The sequence below is a fragment of the Salmo salar genome, unplaced genomic scaffold, assembly GCF_905237065.1.
Source record: "Salmo salar unplaced genomic scaffold, Ssal_v3.1, whole genome shotgun sequence".
Classification (NCBI taxonomy): Eukaryota; Metazoa; Chordata; class Actinopteri; order Salmoniformes; family Salmonidae; genus Salmo; species Salmo salar.
This window is the reverse complement of record NW_025549195.1, coordinates 127,454-147,741: the sequence shown is the minus strand read 5'-3', so window position 1 is coordinate 147,741 and position 20,288 is coordinate 127,454. Positions and strand designations below refer to the sequence as shown.

At 43.1% G+C, this 20,288-nt stretch overlaps 1 protein-coding gene and 1 long non-coding RNA gene across 2 annotated transcripts in view; one reads left to right on the top strand and one right to left on the bottom strand.

Moving 5' to 3' along the window:
- Nucleotides 1-16: 16 nt before the first annotated feature.
- Nucleotides 17-20,288, bottom strand: part of LOC106597013 (deleted in malignant brain tumors 1 protein) — a 33,301-nt gene continuing 13,029 nt past the window's right edge. Inside the window, exons 3-11 of the mRNA XM_045713108.1 lie at nt 4,831-4,860; nt 4,291-4,599; nt 3,557-3,862; nt 3,166-3,435; nt 1,885-2,190; nt 1,475-1,759; nt 699-1,019; nt 507-595; nt 17-379 (exon numbers count right to left, since the gene is read on the bottom strand). Coding sequence (XP_045569064.1) covers nt 245-379; nt 507-595; nt 699-1,019; nt 1,475-1,759; nt 1,885-2,190; nt 3,166-3,435; nt 3,557-3,862; nt 4,291-4,599; nt 4,831-4,860 — 2,051 coding nt within the window. The 3' untranslated portion in view covers nt 17-244. The remainder of the gene's footprint in view (nt 380-506; nt 596-698; nt 1,020-1,474; nt 1,760-1,884; nt 2,191-3,165; nt 3,436-3,556; nt 3,863-4,290; nt 4,600-4,830; nt 4,861-20,288) is intronic.
- LOC123735934 (uncharacterized) lies at nt 4,508-5,278 on the top strand. Its single transcript, XR_006765827.1, has 3 exons — nt 4,508-4,628; nt 4,814-5,022; nt 5,152-5,278. It is a non-coding gene; the product is annotated as an uncharacterized lncRNA (long non-coding RNA).

Genomic DNA, 20,288 nt, shown 5'->3' with positions numbered 1-20,288 from the left:
GTTACCCAGAACCCCATGTTTCTCTGGTGGTAAAATCGAACTAAAAGGAATAATTGTGGTTACAGTCACTCCTTTTAGATTTCTTCCAAGGTTCTAGAAAGATTAACTAATTCTGAACTTATTATTAAAATTAGAACCACTTCAGGTTTGTCACCACATTTTAAACACCAGTCCACTGCTGACCATCCATTTAAAACACAAAACTGACCTAAGATCAGCATGTAGGATCAGGTTCATTCTACTCCTACTCCATCCCCTGGGCTGCTCTCTCCTCTCCCGGTCCAGCTTCAGCTCTGGAGCTCAGAGAGACCATCTCCATGGCATTGCCGTAAAGATCCATGCTGCTCACCCTGTTCACTCTCTTCTGCCTCCTGGTGGGCTAGGGAGACACAGCACCAACAGTCAGACATTTACTCTCTAGTATCTCCATTCTCTCTCCCTCCCTCTCCCCCTCACCCTCTCCCTCTAGTTTAAATGACTTGTAACATCTGAGTAAATGTCTTTACCTTGTAGTACAAGTAGGAGGTGGTGATGGCTGTCAGTAGGATCAGCAGCACTACAACGTGTCTGATGATGAAGGCTGGCAGAGGAGAGGCTGCAAACAGAAACACCTTTGATGAGGGGACTGATCATCATCAGATAGATCTGTGGGAAATCTGTCAATGACAAAGTTATAAGTCTGGTTCATGTTCAGTTACCTGTGATGGTGAGGGTGAGGAGCTCACTCTCAGAGGAGAAGTTATGAGAGAAAACATAATTCTCATAAACACATCTGTAGTTCCCTTGGTGGGAGTCATCTGCAGCAGGGAAGAGGAAGGCAGCAGAGTGATTGATAGCTGGCTGGGCCTGGGTTCTGTTGGAGCCGGTGAACGTGAGGAGGAAGGAGCCTCCTGGGTACTGTGGCTGAGTGGAGCAGGTGATGGTGAAGCTGTAGTCCCTGAACACCTCGGGCCCCTGGTGGCCCCTGGAGACCCCTCCCATTGAGTCAGTCAGGGAGATATCAGGCTGGACCAGGAGATCTGTAACAATCAAAGAGAACAAAAAACCTCTTCAACTAGTTTCCTATAGATATGACAATAACATCAGCATGTAACAGTGCTAGCCACCCTCCCTCACAGGGCAACATGAGTAGTGGGCCTACAGTCACTGAGACAACATATGTTGATATCAGGCTTAAGCAGGACATCTGGAACAAGAGGAGAGAAAAAGAAAACGTAGCTCCTCAACTACTTTCCCCATATAGATATGACTATAACATGACATGTGACAGTGGTAGTGAGTAGAGGCAGTCACTGAGATAACACTCAAATACAAAAGCATTCTGGGATATTTAAGTTGTATTTGATTCCTACTTGAATGAATGATCTATTTAGCAAAGCAGATTTACAATCTAAACAGTCATCATGAGAGGTGCAGAGGAAGTTGTATGAATGAAGGAAATAAGTTGAATGTAATTATAATATCTTGTTATTACCTGAGCATATCACTGTGAGTCCAGGAAGGATATCATACATTCTATAACAATCCCTCAGTGAAGGCTCAGATCCATAACATATAATGTTATTCCCTCTAGTGGTGTTTCCAGGTAGTGCTGAAACAGTGGAGCCACAACCCAGCTGTCTACACACTACTGCAGCTACATTAGTCCTGGTCTTGTCCCAGTCTTCAGCTCCCACAGTCCTCCACTCTCCCTGGTCGTATCGCTCCACTCCACCAGCATAGCGACTGCCTCCTCCCACCAGCCTCACATAATCAGGCTCTGAGAAAAGAAAAGAGAGAGAGAGTAATCTTACTATTTTCTCACTAAAACACACCTATATTGTCTCTCATGTTCTTCACTCCAGGTGAGAAACAATATTGTTTGAGTGACAAACTGTTTCTTACCTGAGCAGGTGAGTCCAACAGCATTACCAGGTAGGCAGGTGTTGTTTTCTCTGTCTGAGGTGTCACAGTCCAGGAGAAGGGTCTCTTTGCCTTTACACAGGAACTCTTTATCCCAGGTCTGACCCTCACCTTCTCCATAGAGGCCCCCCTGTAAAGCTGCAGGAGCCCCACAGCCAAGCTCCCCACAGACTACCTCTGCATCCTGCCGGTCAAAGTCAGCTTCACACACTGAGGCCCAGGACTGATTGGACTTCACCTCCACTCTCCCAGAGCAGAGACCAGCTCCATCCACAAGCCTCACAGACTCTGGAGAAAAATAGTTGGTTGAACATTCAATAAGTTTTGTTGTTGACACTGTCAAGGACAAAACACATATGTTGGATAAAATATTGTAGTTTGCTATGTTTGATACTGTAAGAGGTAGAAATGGGTTCTTAGTCACTCAGGATAGGGTTGGGAATAATGCAGGCAGGAGACAGGAATAAGTTCACTTCACTTTATAGAAAATAAACAGCTGGACATCCATCAGGCAGCTTCACTTCAGTGACACCTTAACTACAAGATCTGATGCTATATGTCAGGGTCAGGCTGGGCTGGGCCAAGAGTGGAAAAGGTTACTGGTTATGATGACATAACTGGTGAGAAGTCAGTGATAAAAATATATTTTCTCTCTCATCTCTCAGTCTTCCTCTCCTCCTCCCTCATTCCCTCTGTGACAGTGGTAGTGAGTAGAGACCATCACTGAGATAACACTCAAATGCAAAAGTATTCTGGGATATTAAAGTTGTATTTGATTCCTACTTGACTGAGTGATCTATTTAGTAAAGCAGGCTGACAAGCTAAACAGTCATCGTGAGAGGTGCAGAGGAAGTTGTATGAATGAAGGAAAATAGATTAATATAATTATAATATCTTGATATTTCCTGAGCAGATCACTGTGAGTCCAGGAAGGAGATATAATACATTGACTAAAGTATGTGGAACTCAGCAGTGAGTTTTTCAACAGAGGATTATTTTTACGCTCTACGTGTTTCAGCGCTCGGCGGTCCGTTCTGTGAGCTTGTGTTGTCTACCACTTCACGGCTGAGCCGTTGTTGCTCCTAGGTGTGCCACACTGAAATTCACTGAGATCTTCAGTAAGGACATTTTACTGTTGATGTTTCTCTATGGAGATTGCATGGGTGTGTGTGCTCAATTTCATACACCTGTCAGGTGTGGCTGAAATATCTGAATCCACTAATGTCCACATACTTTTGGCCATATAGTGTATCTTGTTATTACCTGAGCAGATCACTGTGAGTCCAGGAAGGAGATCATATGTTCTGGAACACTCCCTCAGTGAAGACTCAGACCCATAACAGTCAACTCTAAACCCTCTAGTGGTGTCTCCAGGTAGTACTGAAACAGTGGAGCCACAACCCAGCTGTCTACACACTACTGCAGCTACATCCCAGTCCTCAGCTCCCACAGTCCTCCACTCTCCCTGGTCGTACCACTCCACTCCACCAGCACAGCGACTGCCTCCTCCCACCAGCCTCACATCATCAGGCTCTGAGAAAAGAAAAGAGAGACAGTAATCTTACTATTTTCTCACTAAAACACACCTATATTGTCTCTCATTCTTCACTCCATGTGAGAAACAATGTTGATTGAGTGACAAACTGTTTCTTACCTGAGCAGGTGAGTCCAACAGCATTACCAGGTAGGCAGATGTTGTGTTTTCTGTCTGAGGTGTCACAGTCCAGGAGAAGGGACTCTTTGCCTTTACACTGGAACTCTTTATCCCAGGTCTGACCCTCACCTTCTCCATAGAGCCCCCCCTGTAGAGCTGCAGGAGCCCCACAGCCAAGCTCCCCACAGACTACCTCTGCATCCTGCCGGTCAAAGTCAGCTTCACACACTGAGGCCCAGGACTGATTGGACTTCACCTCTACTCTCCCAGAGCAGAGACCAGCTCCATCCACAAGCCGCACAGACTCTGGAGAAAAATAGTTGGTTGAACATTCAATCAGTTTTGTTGTTTACACTGTCAAGGACTAAATACAAATATGTTGGATAAAATATTGTAGTTTGCTATGTTTGATACTGTAAGAGGTAGAAATGGGTTCTTAGTCACTCAGGATAGGGTTGGGAATAATGCAGGCAGGAGACAGGAATAAGTTCACTTCACTTTATAGAAAATAAACAGCTGGACATCCATCAGGCAGCTTCACTTCAGTACCATCTGAACTACAATGATCTGCCCATGAACATCTCCCATAAACCAATAGGACAAACACAAATATAACGTTTAAATACATCTGACATCTCCCTCTCTATTTAAATGAAATAAAAAACACATAAAAATGATACAAGGTGATATTGTATAATGTATAAATGAATCTCTCAATATGACCAGTCTCTTACCTGAACAGGTCACCTGATGATAATTTCTACCAATACAGACACCAGGTTCTCTTATGAAGTCACAATGTCTAATAGAATACTCATTTCCATAGCAACGATCTAGTATGACTCTTCGTTTTCCATCTTCAACCAGAGGTCCTCCAGATTCAGCTACAGGATTCCCACAGTCCAGCTCTCTACACACAAACTTAACCTCTTTCATCATGCTCCACCAACTAGTACAAAGACCCAACCACTCTCCTCTGTAGAAGATTTCCACTGTCCCAGAACAGGAAGTGGTCCCATTCACCAGTCTGACTGAGAATTCAGCTGTAAACAGCAGAGAGGGAAACACAGTGGTGAGGACAGATTATGACAGTGATTCTGTTATTCTAACAGCAGTAATGCTTTGTGGTTGACAAGTATTAGTAGTTCCATAAAACAGTACTTGTTATTGGGTTTTAGAATGGTGTGTATGGACACATGAATTTCTCCATGTGGAATAATAAAGTTGACTAATATTGAACTGCTACAATCACTGTAGATTTATACTCTACCTACCTGGTAGACTGTCGCTTTGAGCCTGGAGATCTGAGGAGAAAGAGAAAGGCAGAGGAGAAAAAGAGAGAAAGAGACAGAGAGACAGAGAGAAACAAAGGAGAAAGGGAGGAGTAAGAGGAAGACAGAGGCAGAGGTGAAATGAACATCAACATGACCTTTCATGATGTGATGGGGAAGACAGGCTTATCGTTGGTATGGTGCAACAACACCCATGTGTACACACATTCCCCTTCCATGTGAACCTCTATTTGCAGATGAGTATATATATCATTTAATACATCTGCTTCGTCTGTTTTTTAAATCATACATTTCATCGGTCAGTGTCAAGCTGAGCCGGACCAAGAGTGGAAGAGTGGAAAAGGTTACTGGTTATGATGACATCACTGGTGAGAAGTCAATAATGAAAATATATTCAGTTGACTGCATGTTAGTCTGTCAGACCTATCTCTGTTGACATCTCCCTCTCTCTCCTCCTCTGTCTCATAGCCACAGGAAGAGGTTTTGGGGGTGTGGAAATACAGCTAATCCTGGGTATGGCTGAATGGGGTGTGTAGAAATACAGCTAAACCTAGGGTATGGCTAAATGGGGTGTGTAGAAATACAGCTAAACCTAGGGTATGGCTGTAACGCCCTGGCCATAGAGAGGGGTTTTTGTTCTTTATTTTGGTTAGGCCAGGGTGTTACATTGGGTGGGCGTTCTATGTTCATTTTTCTATGTTTTTGTATTTCTTTGTTTTGGGCCGTGCGTGGCTCCCAATCAGGCACAGCTGTAGTTCGTTGTTGCTGATTGGGAGTCACACATAAGTAGCCTGTTTTCCTTTGGGTTTTTGTGGGTGATTGTTTTCTGTTTAGTGTGTTCCTGACAGAACTGTTGCTAGTCGTTTTTTGGTTTCTTTTGTATAGTGTTCGTTGATCATTAAATCCTTTCATGATGAACACATCCTCCGCTGCACCTTGGTCTCATTTGAACGACGGCCGTTACAATGGCTAAATGGGGTGTGTAGAAATACAGCTAAACCTAGGGTATGGCTAAATGGGGTATGTATAAATACAGCTAAAGCTAGGGAATGGCTAAATGGGGTGTGTATAAATACAGCTAAAGCTAGGGTATGGCTAAATGGGGTGTGTATAAATACAGCTAAACCTAGGGTATGGCTAAATGGGGTGTGTATAAATACAGCTAAACCTAGGGTACGGATAAATGGGGTGTGTAGAAATACAGATAAACCTAGGGTATGGCTAAATGGGGTGTGTAGAAATACAGCTAAACCTAGGGTATGGCTGAATGGGGTGTGTAGAAATACAGCTAAACCTAGGGTATGGCTAAATGGGGTGTGTATAAATACAGATAAACCTAGGGTATGGCTAAATGGGGTGTGTAGAAATACAGATAAACCTAGGGTATGGCTAAATGGGGTGTGTAGAAATACAGATTAACCTAGGATATGGCTAAATGGGGTGTGTATAAATACAGATAAACCTAGGGTATGGCTAAATGGGGTGTGTATAAATACAGCTAAACCTAGGGTATGGCTAAATGGGGTGTGTAGAAATACAGCTAAACTTAGGGTATGGCTAAATGGGGTGTGTAGAAATACAGATAAACCTAGAGTATGGTTAAACGGGGTGTGTAGAAATACCCCCACCAGTTGAAGCTAATTTACTGTATTTACTGGAACAGCTGAGAGCCCCAGCTCTTCCGGAAGAGTGTGTTCACGGTCTCCGCACCCAATGTGAGTAAGACCTTTAAACAGGTCAACATTCACGGATTACCAGGACGTGCGTTGACCAACTGGCAAGTGTCTTCACTGACATTTTCAACCTCTCCCTGTCTGAGTCTGTAATACCAACATGTTTTAAGCAGACAACAACAGTCCCTGTGCCCAAGAACACTAAGGTAACCTTCTTAATGACTTCCGACCCGTAGCACTCATGTCTGTAGCCATGAAGTGCTTTGAAAGGCTGGTCATGGCTCACATCAACAACATTATCCCAGAAACCCTGGACCCACACCAATTTGCATACTGCCCTAATACAGTGCCTTGCAAAAGTATTCACCCCCTTGGCGTTTTTCCTATTTTGTTGCATTAGAACCTGCATTTTAAATGTATTTTTATTTTATTTCATTACATTTACATTTACATTTAAGTCATTTAGCAGACGCTCTTATCCAGAGCGACTTACAAATTGGTGCATTCACCTTATAATATCCAGTGGAACAACCACTTTACAATAGTGCATCTAAATCTTTTAAGGGGGGGTTAGAAGGATTACTTTATCCTATCCCAGGTATTCCTTAAAGAGGTGGGGTTTCAGGTGTCTCCGGAAGGTAGTGATTGACTCCGCTGTCCTGGCGTCGTGAGGGAGCTTGTTCCACCATTGGGGTGCCAGAGCAGCGAACAAGTATCTATATCCACAGTAAAACTAGTCCTATATCGACATAACCTGAAAGGCCGCTCAGCAAGGAAGAAGCCACTGCTCCAAAACTGCCATAAAAAAGCCAGACTATGGTTTGCAACTGCACATGGGGACAAAGATCGTACTTTTTGGAGAAATGTCCTCTGGTCTGATGAAACAAAAATAGAACTGTTTGGCCATAATGACCATCGTTATGTTTGTAGGAAAAAGGACACCATCCCAACCCTGAAGCACGGGGGTGGCAGCATCATGTTGTGGGGGTGCTTTGCTGCAGGAGGGACTGGTGTACCTCACAAAATAGACGTCATCATGAGGGAGGAAAATTACGTGGATATATTGAAGCAACATCTCAAGACATCAGTCAGGAAGTTAAAGCTTGGTCGCAAATGGGTCTTCCAAATGGACAATGACCCCAGGCATACTTCCAAAGTTGTGGCAAAATGGCTTAAGGACAACAAAGTCAAGGTATTGGAGTGGCCAACACAAAGCCCTGACCTCAATCCTATAGAAAATGTGTGGGCAGAACTGAAAAAGCGTGTGCGAGCAAGGAGGCCTACAAACCTGACTCAGTTACACCAGCTCTGTCAGGAGTAATGGGCCAAAATTCATCCAACTTATTATGGGAAGCTTGTGGAAGGCTGCCCGAAATGTTTGACCCAAGTTAAACAATTTAAAGGCAATGCTACCAAATACTAATTGAGTGTATGTAAACTTCTGACCCACTGGGAATGTGATGAAAGAAATAAAAGCTGAAATAAATTATTCTCTCTACTATTATTCTGACGTTTCACATTCTTAAAATAAAGTGGTGATCCTAACTGACCTAAAACAGGGAATTTTTACTAGGATTAAATGTCAGAAACGGTGAAAATCTGAGTTTAAATGTATTTGGCTAAGGTGTATGTAAACTTCCGACTTCAACTGTATATACTACTACCTCTTATAGAACAGCCCGGAGACAACAATACACACAGCACCAATATATATATACTACCAATACTGCTATTACTACTACTTCTACTACCTCCCACAGAACATCCTGGAGACAACACATACACCACTATACATACACTACTGTTCAAAGGTTTGGGGTCACATAAATGTCCTTGTTTTTGAACGAAAAGAACAATTTTTGTCCATTAAAATAACATCAAATTCATCAGAAATACAGTGTAGACATTGTTAATGTTGTAAATGACTATTGTAGCTGGAAACGCCTGATTTTAAATGGAATATCGACATAGGCGTACAGAGGCCCATTATCAGCAACCATCACTCCTGTGTTCCAATGGCACGTTGTGTTGGCTAATCCAAGTTTATCATTTTAAAGGGCTAATTGATCGTTAGAAAACCCTTTTGCAACAAGTCTATTCTTGTTCTGCGAAATGAAGGCTATTCCATGAGAGAAATTGCCAAGACACTGAAGATCTCGTACAACGCTGTGTACCACTCCCTTCACAGAACAGCTCAAACTGGCTCTAACCAGAATAGAAAGAGGAGTGGGAGGCCCCGGTGCACAACTGAGCAAGAGGACAAGTACATTAGAGGGTCTAGTTTGAGAAACAGACGCCTCACAAGTCCTCAACTGGCAGCTTCATTAAATAGTACCCGCAAAACACCAGTCTCAACGTCAACAGCGAAGAGGCGACTCCATTTCATGTAATGGACATAAACAAAATAGTCCAAATATGTGAAGTGAAATGAAAAAATAACTTATTTCAAAAAATGTAACTAAGAAATAAATAATGGAAAAGTGATGCGTGCATATATTTTTACCCCCTTTGCTATGAAGCCCCTAAATAAGATCTCGTGCAACCAATTACCTTCAGAAGTCACATAATTAGTTAAATAAAGTCCACCTGTGTGCAATCTAAGAGTCACATGATCTGTCACATGATCTCAGTATATATACATCTGTTCTGAAAGGCCCCAGAGTCTGCAACACCACTAAGCAAGGGGCACCACCAAGCAAGCTGCACCGTGAAAACCAAGGAGCTCTCCAAACAGGTCAGGGATAAAGTTGTGGAGAAGTACAGATCAGGGTTGGGTTATAAAAAAATATTTGAAACTTTGAATATCCCATGGAGCACCATTAAATCCGGCCAAGAGAGGGCCACCCACCAAAACTCACAGACCAGGAAAGGAGGGCATTAATCAGAGAGGCAACAAAGAGACCAAAGATAACCCTGAAGGAGCTGCAAAGCTTCACAGCAGAGATTGGAGTATCTGTCCATAGGACCACTTTAAGCCATACACTCAACAGAGCTGGGCGTTACAGAAGAGTGGCCAGAAAAAAAGCCATTGCTTAAAGAAAAAAAATAAGCAAACACGTTTGGTGTCCACCAATAGGCATGTGGGAGACACCCCGAACATATGGAAGAAGGTACTCTGTTCAGATGAGACTAAATTGAGCTCATTGGCCATCAAGGAAAACGCTATGTCTGGTGCAAACCCAACATCTCTCATCACCCCGAGAACACCATCCCATTTCATCGGCAGGCACTGGGAAACTGGTCAGAATTGAAGGAATGGGCCTCCCGGGTGGCACAGTGGTCTAAGGCACTGCATCACAGTGCTAGCTGTGCCACCAGAGATTCTGGGTTCGAGCCCAGGCTCTGTCGCTGCCGGCCGTGACCTGGAGGCCCATGGTGCAGCACGCAATTGGCCCAGCATCATCCTGGTTAGGGAGGGTTTGCCCGGCAGGGATATCCTTGTCTCATCGCGCACTAGTGACTCATGTGGTGGGCCGGGCGCAGTGCACGCTGACCAGGTCGCTAGGTGTACGGTGTTTCCTCCGACACATTGGTGCGGCTGGCTTCCAGGTTGGATGTGCATTGTGTCGAGAAGCAGTTTGGGTTGTATTTTGGAGGACGCATGGCTCTCGACCTTCGCCTCTCCCGAGTCCGTACAGGAGTTGCAGCGATGAGACAAGACAGTAACTACTACAAATTGGGAAGAAAAAAAGGGACCCTTCTTTACCATTCGGATAGTGTCTTGAACGCACGAACAAAACGCCGCTATTTGGATATAACAATGGATTATTTGGGACCAAACCAACATTTGTTATTGAAGTAGAAGTCCTGGGAGTGCATTCTGACGAAGAACACCAATGGTAATAAAATGTTTCTTATAGTAAATCTGACTTTGGTGAGTGCTAAACTTGCTGGGTGTCTAAATAGCTAGACCTGTGATGCCGGGCTATCTACTTAGAATATTGCAAAATGTGCTTTCACCGAAAAGCTATTTTAAAATCGGACATATCGAGTGCATAGAGGAGTTCTGTATCTATAATTCTTAAAATAATTGTTATGCTTTTTGTGAACGTTTATCGTGAGTAATTTAGTAAATTTTTTGTAAATTCACCGGAAGTTTGCGGGGGGTATGCTAGTTCTGAACGTCACATGCTAATGTAAAAAGCTGTTTTTTGATATAAATATGAACTTGATTGAACAAAACATGCATGTATTGTATAACATAATGTCCTAGGTGTGTCATCTGATGAAGATCATCAAAGGTTAGTGCTGCATTTAGCTGTCTTCTGGGTTTTTGTGACATTATATGCTAGCTTGAAAAATGGGTGTCTGATTATTTCTGGCTGGGTACTCTGCTGACATAATCTAATGTTTTGTTTTCGTTGTAAAGCCTTTTTGAAATCGGACAGAGAGTCTTGTCTTTAAAATGGTGTAAAATAGTCATATGTTTGAGAAATTGAAGTAATAGCATTTCTAAGGTATTTGAATAACGCGCCACGGGATTCCACTGGCTGTTACGTAGGTGGGACGATCGTCCCACTGGCCCTAGAGAAGTTAAGAATTGAAGGAATGATGGATGGTGCTAAATACAGGAAAATACTTAAGGGAAACCTGTTTCTGTCTTCCAGAGATTTGAGACTGGATGTTCACCTTCCAGCAGGACAATGACCCTAAGCATACTGCTAAAGCAACACTTTAGTGGTTTAAGGGGAAACATTTAAATGTGTTCGAATGGCCTAGTCAAAACTCAGACCTAAATCCAATTGAGAATCTGTGGTATGACTTAATAAAGATTGCTATACACCAGCAGGAACCCATCTAACTTGAAGGAGCTGGAGCAGTTTTGCCTTGTAGAATGGGCAGAAATCCCAGTGGCTAGATGTGCCAAGTTTATAGAGACATATCCCAAGAGACTTGGTGTAATTGCTGTAATTGCTGCAAAAGGAGGCTCTACAAAGTATTGACTTTGGGGGGATGAATAGTTATGCAATCTCAAATGTTTTGTCTCATTTCTTGTTTGTTTCACAGTAAAAAAGATTTAGCATCTTCAAAGTGGTAGGCATGTTGTGTCAATCAAATGATACAAACCACCCAAAAATCTATTTTAATGTCACATCCTGACCAGCAGAGGGAGCAATTGTATTAGTTTTGGTCAGGACGTGGCAGTGCTTTTTTGTGTTACATGTAAGTGGGTTGTTGGACTCCCAATTGAAGGCAGGTGTGTTGAGTTGCCTTTGATTGGGAGTCCTATATAGTAGTGTGTGTTTTTCTTTGGGGTTGTGGGTAGTTGTTTTTGCACTGCGTTTTGTGTGCCTGCAAAACTGTTCCTGTTGTCATGAGTATTGTTTATTGTTTTCCCTGTGGATGCTTTGCATGTTTTTATTAAAGAAATATGAGTATCCACATTCCCGCTGTGCCTTGGTCCATTCCTGACGACAGACCTTACATTTAATTCCAGGTTGTAAGGCAACAAAATAGGAAAAAATGCCAAGGGGGTGAATACTTTCACATGGCACTGTACAGTCGTGGCCAAAGGTTTTGAGAATGACACAAATATTAATTTCCACAAAGTTTGCTGCTTCAGTGTCTTTAGATATTTTTGTCAGATGTTACTATGGAATATTGATGTATAATTACAAACATTTCATAAGTGTCAAAGGCTTTTATTGACAATTACATGAAGTTGATGCTGAGTCAATATTTGCAGTATTGACCCTTCTTTTTCAAGACCTCTGCAATCCGCCCTGGCATGCTGTCAATTAACTTCTGGGCCACATTCTGACTTATGGCGACCCATTGTTGCATAATCAATGCTTGGAGTTTGTCAGAATTTGTGGGTTTTTGTTTGTCCACCCGCCTTTTGAGGATTGACCTCAAGTTCTCAATGGGATTAAGGTCTGGGGAGTTTCCTGGCCATGTACCCAAAATATCGATGTTTTGTTCCCCGAGCCACTTAGTTATCACTTTTGCCTTATGGCAAGGTGCTCCATCATGCTGGAAAAGGCATTGTTCGTCACCAAACTGTTCCTGGATGGTTGGGAGAAGTTTCTCTGGGAGGATGTGTTGGTATCATTCTTTATTCATGGCTGTGTTCTTAGGCAAAATTGTGAGTGAGTCCACTCCCTTGGCTGAGAAGCAACCCCACACATGAATGGTCTCAGGATGCTTGACTGTTGGCATGACACAGGACTGATGGAACTGCTCATCTTGTCTTCTCCGGACAAGCTTTTTTCCGGATTCCCCAAACAATCGGAAAGGGGATTTATCAGAGAAAATGACTTTACCCCAGTCCTCAGCAGTCCAATCACTGTACCTTTTGCAGAATATCAGTCTGTCCCTGATGTTTTTCCTGGAGAGAAGTGGCTTCTTTGCTGCCTTCTTGACAGCAGGCCATCCTCCAAAAGTCTTCGCCTCACTGTGCGTGCAGATGCACTCACACCTGCCTGCTGCCATTCCTGAGCAAGCTCCGTACTGGTGGTGCCCCGATCCCACAGCTGAATCAACTTTAGGAGACGGTCCTGGGGCTTGCTGGACTTTCTTGGGCGCCCTGAAACCTTCTTCACAACAATTTAACCACTCTCCTTGAAGTTCTTGATGATCTGATAAATGGTTGATTTAGGTGCAATCTTACTGGCAGCAATATCCTTGTCTGTGAAGCCCTTTTTGTGCAAAGCAATGATGACGGCACGTGTTTCCTTGCAGGTAACCATGGTTGACAGAGGAAGAACAATGATTCCAAGCACCACCCTCCTTTTGAAGCTTCCAGTTATTCGAACTCAATCAGCATGACAGAGTGATCTCCAGCATTGTCCTCGTCAACACTCACACCTGTGTTAACGAGAGAATCACTGACATGATGTAAGCTGGTCCTTTTGTGGCAGTGCTGAAATGCAGTGGAAATGTTTTTTGGGGGATTCAGTTCATTTGCATGGCAAAGAGGGACTTTGCAATTAATTGCAATTCATCTGATCACTCTTTTAACATTCTGGAGTATTTGCAAATTGTCATCATACAAACTGAGGCAGCACACTTTGTGAAAATTAATGTTAGTGTCATTCTCAAAACTTTTGGCCACGACTGTAGACCCACAGGTGATGCAATCTCTATTACATTCCACACTGTCCTTTCCCACCTGGACAAAAGTAACTCCTATGTGAGAATGTTAATCATTGACTACAGCTCAGCGTTCAACACCATAGTGCACTCAAAGTTCATCAATAAGCTAAGGACCCTGGGACTATACACCTTCCTCTGCAACTGGATCCTGGAAAAACTGATGGGCCGCTCCCAGGTGGAAAGGGTAGGTAACAATACATCTGCTGTGCTGATCCACAACACGGGGCCCCTCAGGGGTGCATGCTCAGTCCCCTCCTGTACTCCCTGTTCACTCATGTCTGCACAGACAGGCACGAACAGACAGGCACGACTCCAACACCATCATTAATTAAACTTTTGCATCTAGACATTCCGCTAGCGGAACGCCTCACCAAATATCCAATGGAAGAACGTGGCGCGAATTACAAAACCTCAAAAAATTCAATAATTTCGATTTTCAAACATATGACTATTTTACACCATTTTAAAGACAAGACTCTCTTTATTTTAACCACATTGTCCGATTTCAAAAAGGCTTTACAGCGAAAGCAAAACATTAGATTGTTAGGAGAGTACATAGCCATTTTCCAAGCAAGCATATGTCACATAAACCCAAAACACAGCTAAATGCAGCACTAACCTTTGATGATCTTCATCAGATGACACTCCTAGGACATTATGTTATACAATACATGCATGTTTTGTTCAATCAAGTTCATATTTATATAAAAAACCAGCTTTTTACATTAGCATGTGATGCTCAGAACTAGCATTCCCACCCAAAACAACCGGTGAATTTACTAAATTACTCATCATAAACGTTGACAAAATACATAACAATTATTTTAAGAATTACAGATACAGAACTCCTTTATGCAATCACTATGTCAGATTTTAAAATAGCTTTTCGGCGAAAGCACATTTTGCAATATTCTGAGTACATAGCTCGGTCATCAAGGCTAGCTATTCAGACACCCGCCAACTTCGGGGCTCAGTAAACTCAGAATTACTATTAGAAAAATTGTATTACCTTTGCTGTTCTTCATCAGAATGCACTCCCAGGACTGCTACTTCCAGAAGAAATGTTGTTTTTGTTCCAAATAATCCATAGTTATGCCGAAATACCTCAGTTTTGTTCGTGCGTTCTGGTCAATAACCAAAGGGTAATGCGCGAGTGCATATCGAGATAAGAAAAGTAAAAATGTTCCATTAGCGTTCTTAGAAACATGTCAAACGCTGTTTAAAATCAATTTTTATGGTATTTTCTCATTAAATAGCGATAATATTCCAACCGGACAATAGTGTATTCATTCAAAGAGGGAAAGAAAAACAGCATTCTCGCGGGACCACGCATCTCCAATCTCTGAGTCACCAGGCAGGCCACTGACAAACTGAGTTGCTATACTTTGCCCAGAGACAGAAGACGCCTCAATCCGCTTTCTGAACGCTTTAGAGAGCCAATGGAAGCCTTAGAAAGTGTCACATAACAGCTCAGATACTGTAGTTTTGATAGAGAAGCAACAGAAGGACTACAAATTCTATCCACTACATATGAGTTCTGTTATACTCACAGACACCATTCAAACAGTTCTAGAAACTTTAGAGTGTTTTCTATCCAAATATACTAATAATATGCATATTCTCGTTTCTGGGCAAGAGTAGTAACCAGTTTAAATCTGGTACGTTTTTTATACGGCCGTGAAAATACTGCCCCCTATCCCAGACAGCTTAAGGATGCCGGTGACACAACAGTGTTAGGCCTGATCAACAACAACGACGAGACAGCCTAAAGGGAGGAGGTCAGAGAAGTGGCAATGTGGTGCCAGGAAAACAACCTCTCCCTCAAAGTGATCAAGATAAAGGAGATGATTGTGGACTACAGGAAAAAGAGGACTGAGCACACCCACATTCTCATCGACGGGGCTGTAGTGGAGTAGGTTGAGAGCTTCAAGTTCCTTGGTGTCCACATCACCAACAAACTAACATGGTCCAAGCACACCAAGACAGTCATGAAGAGGGCACGACAAAACCTATTCCCCCTCAGGAGACTGAAAAGATTTGGCATGGGTCCTCAGATCCTCAAAAGGATCTACAGCTGTATCATCGAGAGCGTCCTGACTGGACCCAACCTCCGACCGCAAGGCACTACAGAGGGTAGTGCGTACGGCCCAGTACATCACTGGGGCAAATCTTCTTGCCATCCAGGACCTCTTTACCAGGCGGTGTCAGAGGAAGGCCCTAAAAATTGTCCAAGACTCCAGCCACCCCAGTCATAGACTGGCGATACCGGAGCGCCAAGTCTAGGTTCAAAAGGCTTCTAAACAGCTTCTACCCCCAAGCCATAAGACTCCTGAACATCTAATCAAATAGCTACCCAGACTATTTGCATTGCCCCCCCCCTCTCTTTTACACCACTGCTGCGCTCTGTTGTTATCATCAATGCATAGCTACTTTAATGACTCTACCTACATGTACATATTACCTCTACGAACCAATGTCCCCACACATTGACTCTGTATCGGTACCCCTGTATATAGTTTCGCTATTGTTATTTTACTGCTGCTCTTTAATTACTTGTTACTTTTATTTCTTATTCTTATTTAGTAAGCATTTCACTGTAAGGTCTAAACCTGTTGTATTCAGCGCACGTGACTAATAACATTTGATTTGATGTAGTATGTCTGTCTCTAACTGGGGCTCCACAGAGCTATACAAGTCTACTGTCATGACGAGTGGACTGAAGAGTTGAAAACACTGCTAGGCTATATGGCTTCTATGTCATTGTCACGTCCTGGCCAGTATATAAGGTTAATTGTTTTGTAGTTTGGTCAGGGCGTGGCAGGGGGTATTTGTTTTATGTGGTTCGGGGTGTTGTGTTTGTGTAAAGGGTGTTTGATTTAGTATTTCCGGGTTTTGGTTTATGTTTAGTATTCTATGGTTAGTCTAGTGTGTGTGTTTCTATGTTTGGTTGATTGGGGTTGGGACTCTCAGTTGAAGGCAGGTGTTGTCTATCTGCCTTTGATTGAGAGTCCCATATATTAGGGTGTGTTTGTATGTGTTATTTGTGGGTGATTGTTCTGTGTTTTGCCTTGTGCCTTACCAGACTGTTTTTGTTGATCGTTCGTGTTTTGTTATTTTGTACGTTCATTTTGAAGATAATTAAAAATCAAGATGAGCATTCACGTACCTGCTGCGTTTTGGTCCACATTTTCTGATGACGATTTCGCATTATCGTCAGAAGACGAAGACAACTGTGACAGTCATTAGTTCATTAGGTCTTTGATGTGAGATAAACTTCTTAGTAACTTATCCCAGATCAGTGGTTGAACGCAGCTAAATACAGCAAACTGACATGTTCTGAAAACCCCCAACGGGAAACTGCTGACAGAGCAGCAACATTTCACATAGTGTGTGCTATAATATCACCTCTAACTTTCTACCAATGCTATCTCCTAACTCCTGAAGTGCGCACTTGTTCACTTCTTCCCACAAATATGAAAGCATTGGATTGGTGGAGGATTGGACTATTAGGAGTTTCCACCATATTTCTTACACCGGTCATTTCAGTGAAGGGAAATGAACAAGTGCACACTTTAGGAGAAAGGAGAGATACATTGCCATATTGGTGCTCATCGGCCGTTGGACTATACCATTTCACAACAAGTTGGAAATCTTAAATTCAACAATGAGTGGTTTAGAAGGAATCAGTGGCTAACTGCAAGCATTGCAAAGCAATCACTAGCCTGCTATTCAGTGGTGTGTGGTCCAAGTCTGGTTTAAGGGTCTCTTTTCCAAGCTTAAAATGATAAACATTAAACACTGGCCATGCTGTAAATCCGGCATGATTTCTGCTGCGCTCTAAAAAAACTGTTAACTCAGAACTGGGAAATCTGACATCAGTGAGTTTAAGACAACTGGGATCTCTGGAAAATACAAGTTCCGACTGGAATAATACGTTTTGAATGGTCATCCAACAAAAAAGACCAAACAAACACAGGGTTGAGACCCAACAAAAGAGCAAGGAGTCGCTCACAATGATACAACACGGGACGAGACCCATAATCATCTGCACAATACAAGCGGCAAGAAAGCCAAAACAACAAGGCATAGGAACTCACACTACCAACGGACAATGGAACAATAATCAACAGCCCAATGGTGAAACAAAGGGCACATTTATACCAATACAATCAGTGGGAAATAGGAACCAGGTGTGCGTAATTAGACAGTTCAGTGCCTAGAGGCAGGTGACGTAGACCTCCGAAACTGGTGCACGGAATGAGCAACATTAACGGAGGGTTCTGCGACACCCATGAAGGACCTTCGCCCCACCTTCCTGTTCAAGTGAGCACAGCACAACAAGGTGAGTCAATAAATTATTTGTATGCTGCTGCATAAATGATGTAATATTCCAGAGAGATACTGTATGTATACTGTAGGCAAGAAAGTAATACTAAGTGTATGTTGTGTAGTAAGCTGTTAGTAGCCCATGTGCCTCACCCAAATAATTTTGTATATTTTCCCCTCTTAATTCCGCCTACTGTTCTGAATTGGTGGTGCACATGTAGCCTATAGCCTGTTTTAGAGAAATGCAATCATCTAATATTGTAAGAGCTTTCATTGTCTGCTTATATGCCCCCTTTATTTATCCTACGGTTCTGACTTGGTGTACAGGGACAACACTGTAAGAACGGCCCATGTTCTGAATTCTGTCATTCTCCATTTCATAAGTGCTGAACAAAGAGTTTTTTATTTTTTATTTCACCTTTATTTAACCAGGCTAGTTGAGAACAAGTTCTCATTTACAACTGCGACCTGGCCAAGATAAAGCAAAGCAGAGCGACACAAACAACACAGAGTTACACATGGAAAGAACAAACATACAGTCAATAACGCAATAGAAAAAGTATTATTTAGCTGTTAAACACTGGAGTGATAGATCTGCAGAAGACAAATGTGCAAGTAGAGATACTGGAGTGCAAAGGGGCAAAAAAATAAATAATAACAGTATGGGGATGAGGTAGTTGGATGGGCTTTTTACAGATGGGCTATGAACAGATGCAGTGATCTGTGAGCTGCTCTGACAGCTGGTGCTTAAAGTTAGTGAGGGAGATATGAGTCTCCAGCTTCAGTGATTTTTGCAATTCGTTCCAGTCATTGGCAGCAGAGAACTGGAAGGAAAGGTAGCAAAAGGAGGAATTGGCTTTGGGGGTGACCAGTGAGATATACCTGCTGGATCGCGTTCTGCGGGTGGGTGCTGCTATGGTGATCAGTGAGCTGAGATAAGGCGGGGCTTTATCTAGCAAAGACTTATAGATGACCTGGAGCCAGTGGGTTTGTCGACGAATATGAAGCGAGGGCCAGCCAACGAGAGCATACAGGTCGCAGTGGTGGGTAGTATATGGAGCTTGTGTGACAAAATGGATGGCACTGTGATAGACTACATCCAATTTGCTGAGTAGAGTGTTGGAGGCTATTTTGTAAATGACATCGCCGAAGTCAAGGATCAGCAGGATAGTCCGTTTTACGAGGGTATGTTTGGCAGCATGAGTGAAGGATGCTTTGTTGCGAAATAGGAAGCCTATTCTAGATTTAATTTTGGATTGGAGATGATTCATGTGAGTCTGGAAGGAGAGTTTACCAGACACAGGTATTTGTAGTAGTAATTATATTGACTACATCCGTCCTAGCTCGCTAATCGAAATCACGGATTACCTCTTATCTGCTTGTCATCCCCATATGCCATAATTTGTGCATCTCAATTGTCTGTAGAAACCACATATGTTTTAGCAAGTCAGCCATATCAGCAATTTTTTTCTATAAGGCAGTAAATGAGGCTGAATGAACTGTTTCGCTGCCAGACAAGGCTCCGCTGATAGCCAGGTGTAGCACTGGTATAGTGCAAATAATGTATTGTTTAGTGATGTGTTGTGTAATGGCTTTGATGGCACGCATCCCACATTTTTGTTGTTGTTGGCAACAAAGATTTATATGCTACAATCGCCACCGCATCTGGCTGAGAGGGCCCAAGTGGAGCCGGCTGGCTGTGAGGGCCCTAGTGGAGCCGGCAGGCTGTGAGGGCCCTAGTGGAGCCGGCTGGCTGAGAAGGCCCTAGTGGAGCCGGCTGGCTGAGAGGGCCCTAGTGGAGCCGGCTGGCTGAGAGGGCCCTAGTGGAGCCGGCTGACAGAGAGGGCCCTAGTGGAGCCGGCTGACAGAGAGGGCCCTAGTGGAGCTGGCTGTCTGAGAGGGCCCTAGTGGAGCTGGTTGTCTGAGAGGGTCCTAGTGGAGTGTTATATTTTTGTATATAATTAATATATATATTTTTAAATATAATTTCTCTTTTGAAACTTCTGTGCTTTTAATATGAACTGTTTGTGATTGATGGGGGGAGACGAGAAATGAACATCAACATGACCTTTCATGATGTGAATGGGAAGACAGGCTTATAGTTGGTGCAACAATACCCATGTGTACACACATTCCCCCTCTCTCGTATACCCTCCTCTCAACTCCAAAAATCTCTCTCTCCCCTCCCCTCCTCTTCTCTACCCTTCTCTCTCCTCTACCATCCTTTCTCCTTCACAAATCTCGCTCTCCCCTCCCCTCCTCTCCCTTCCTCTCTCCCCTCCCTTCCCCTTCTCTCAACCTAAGCCTCTATCCTCTCCCTTCCTCTCTCCTATACCCTTCTCTCTC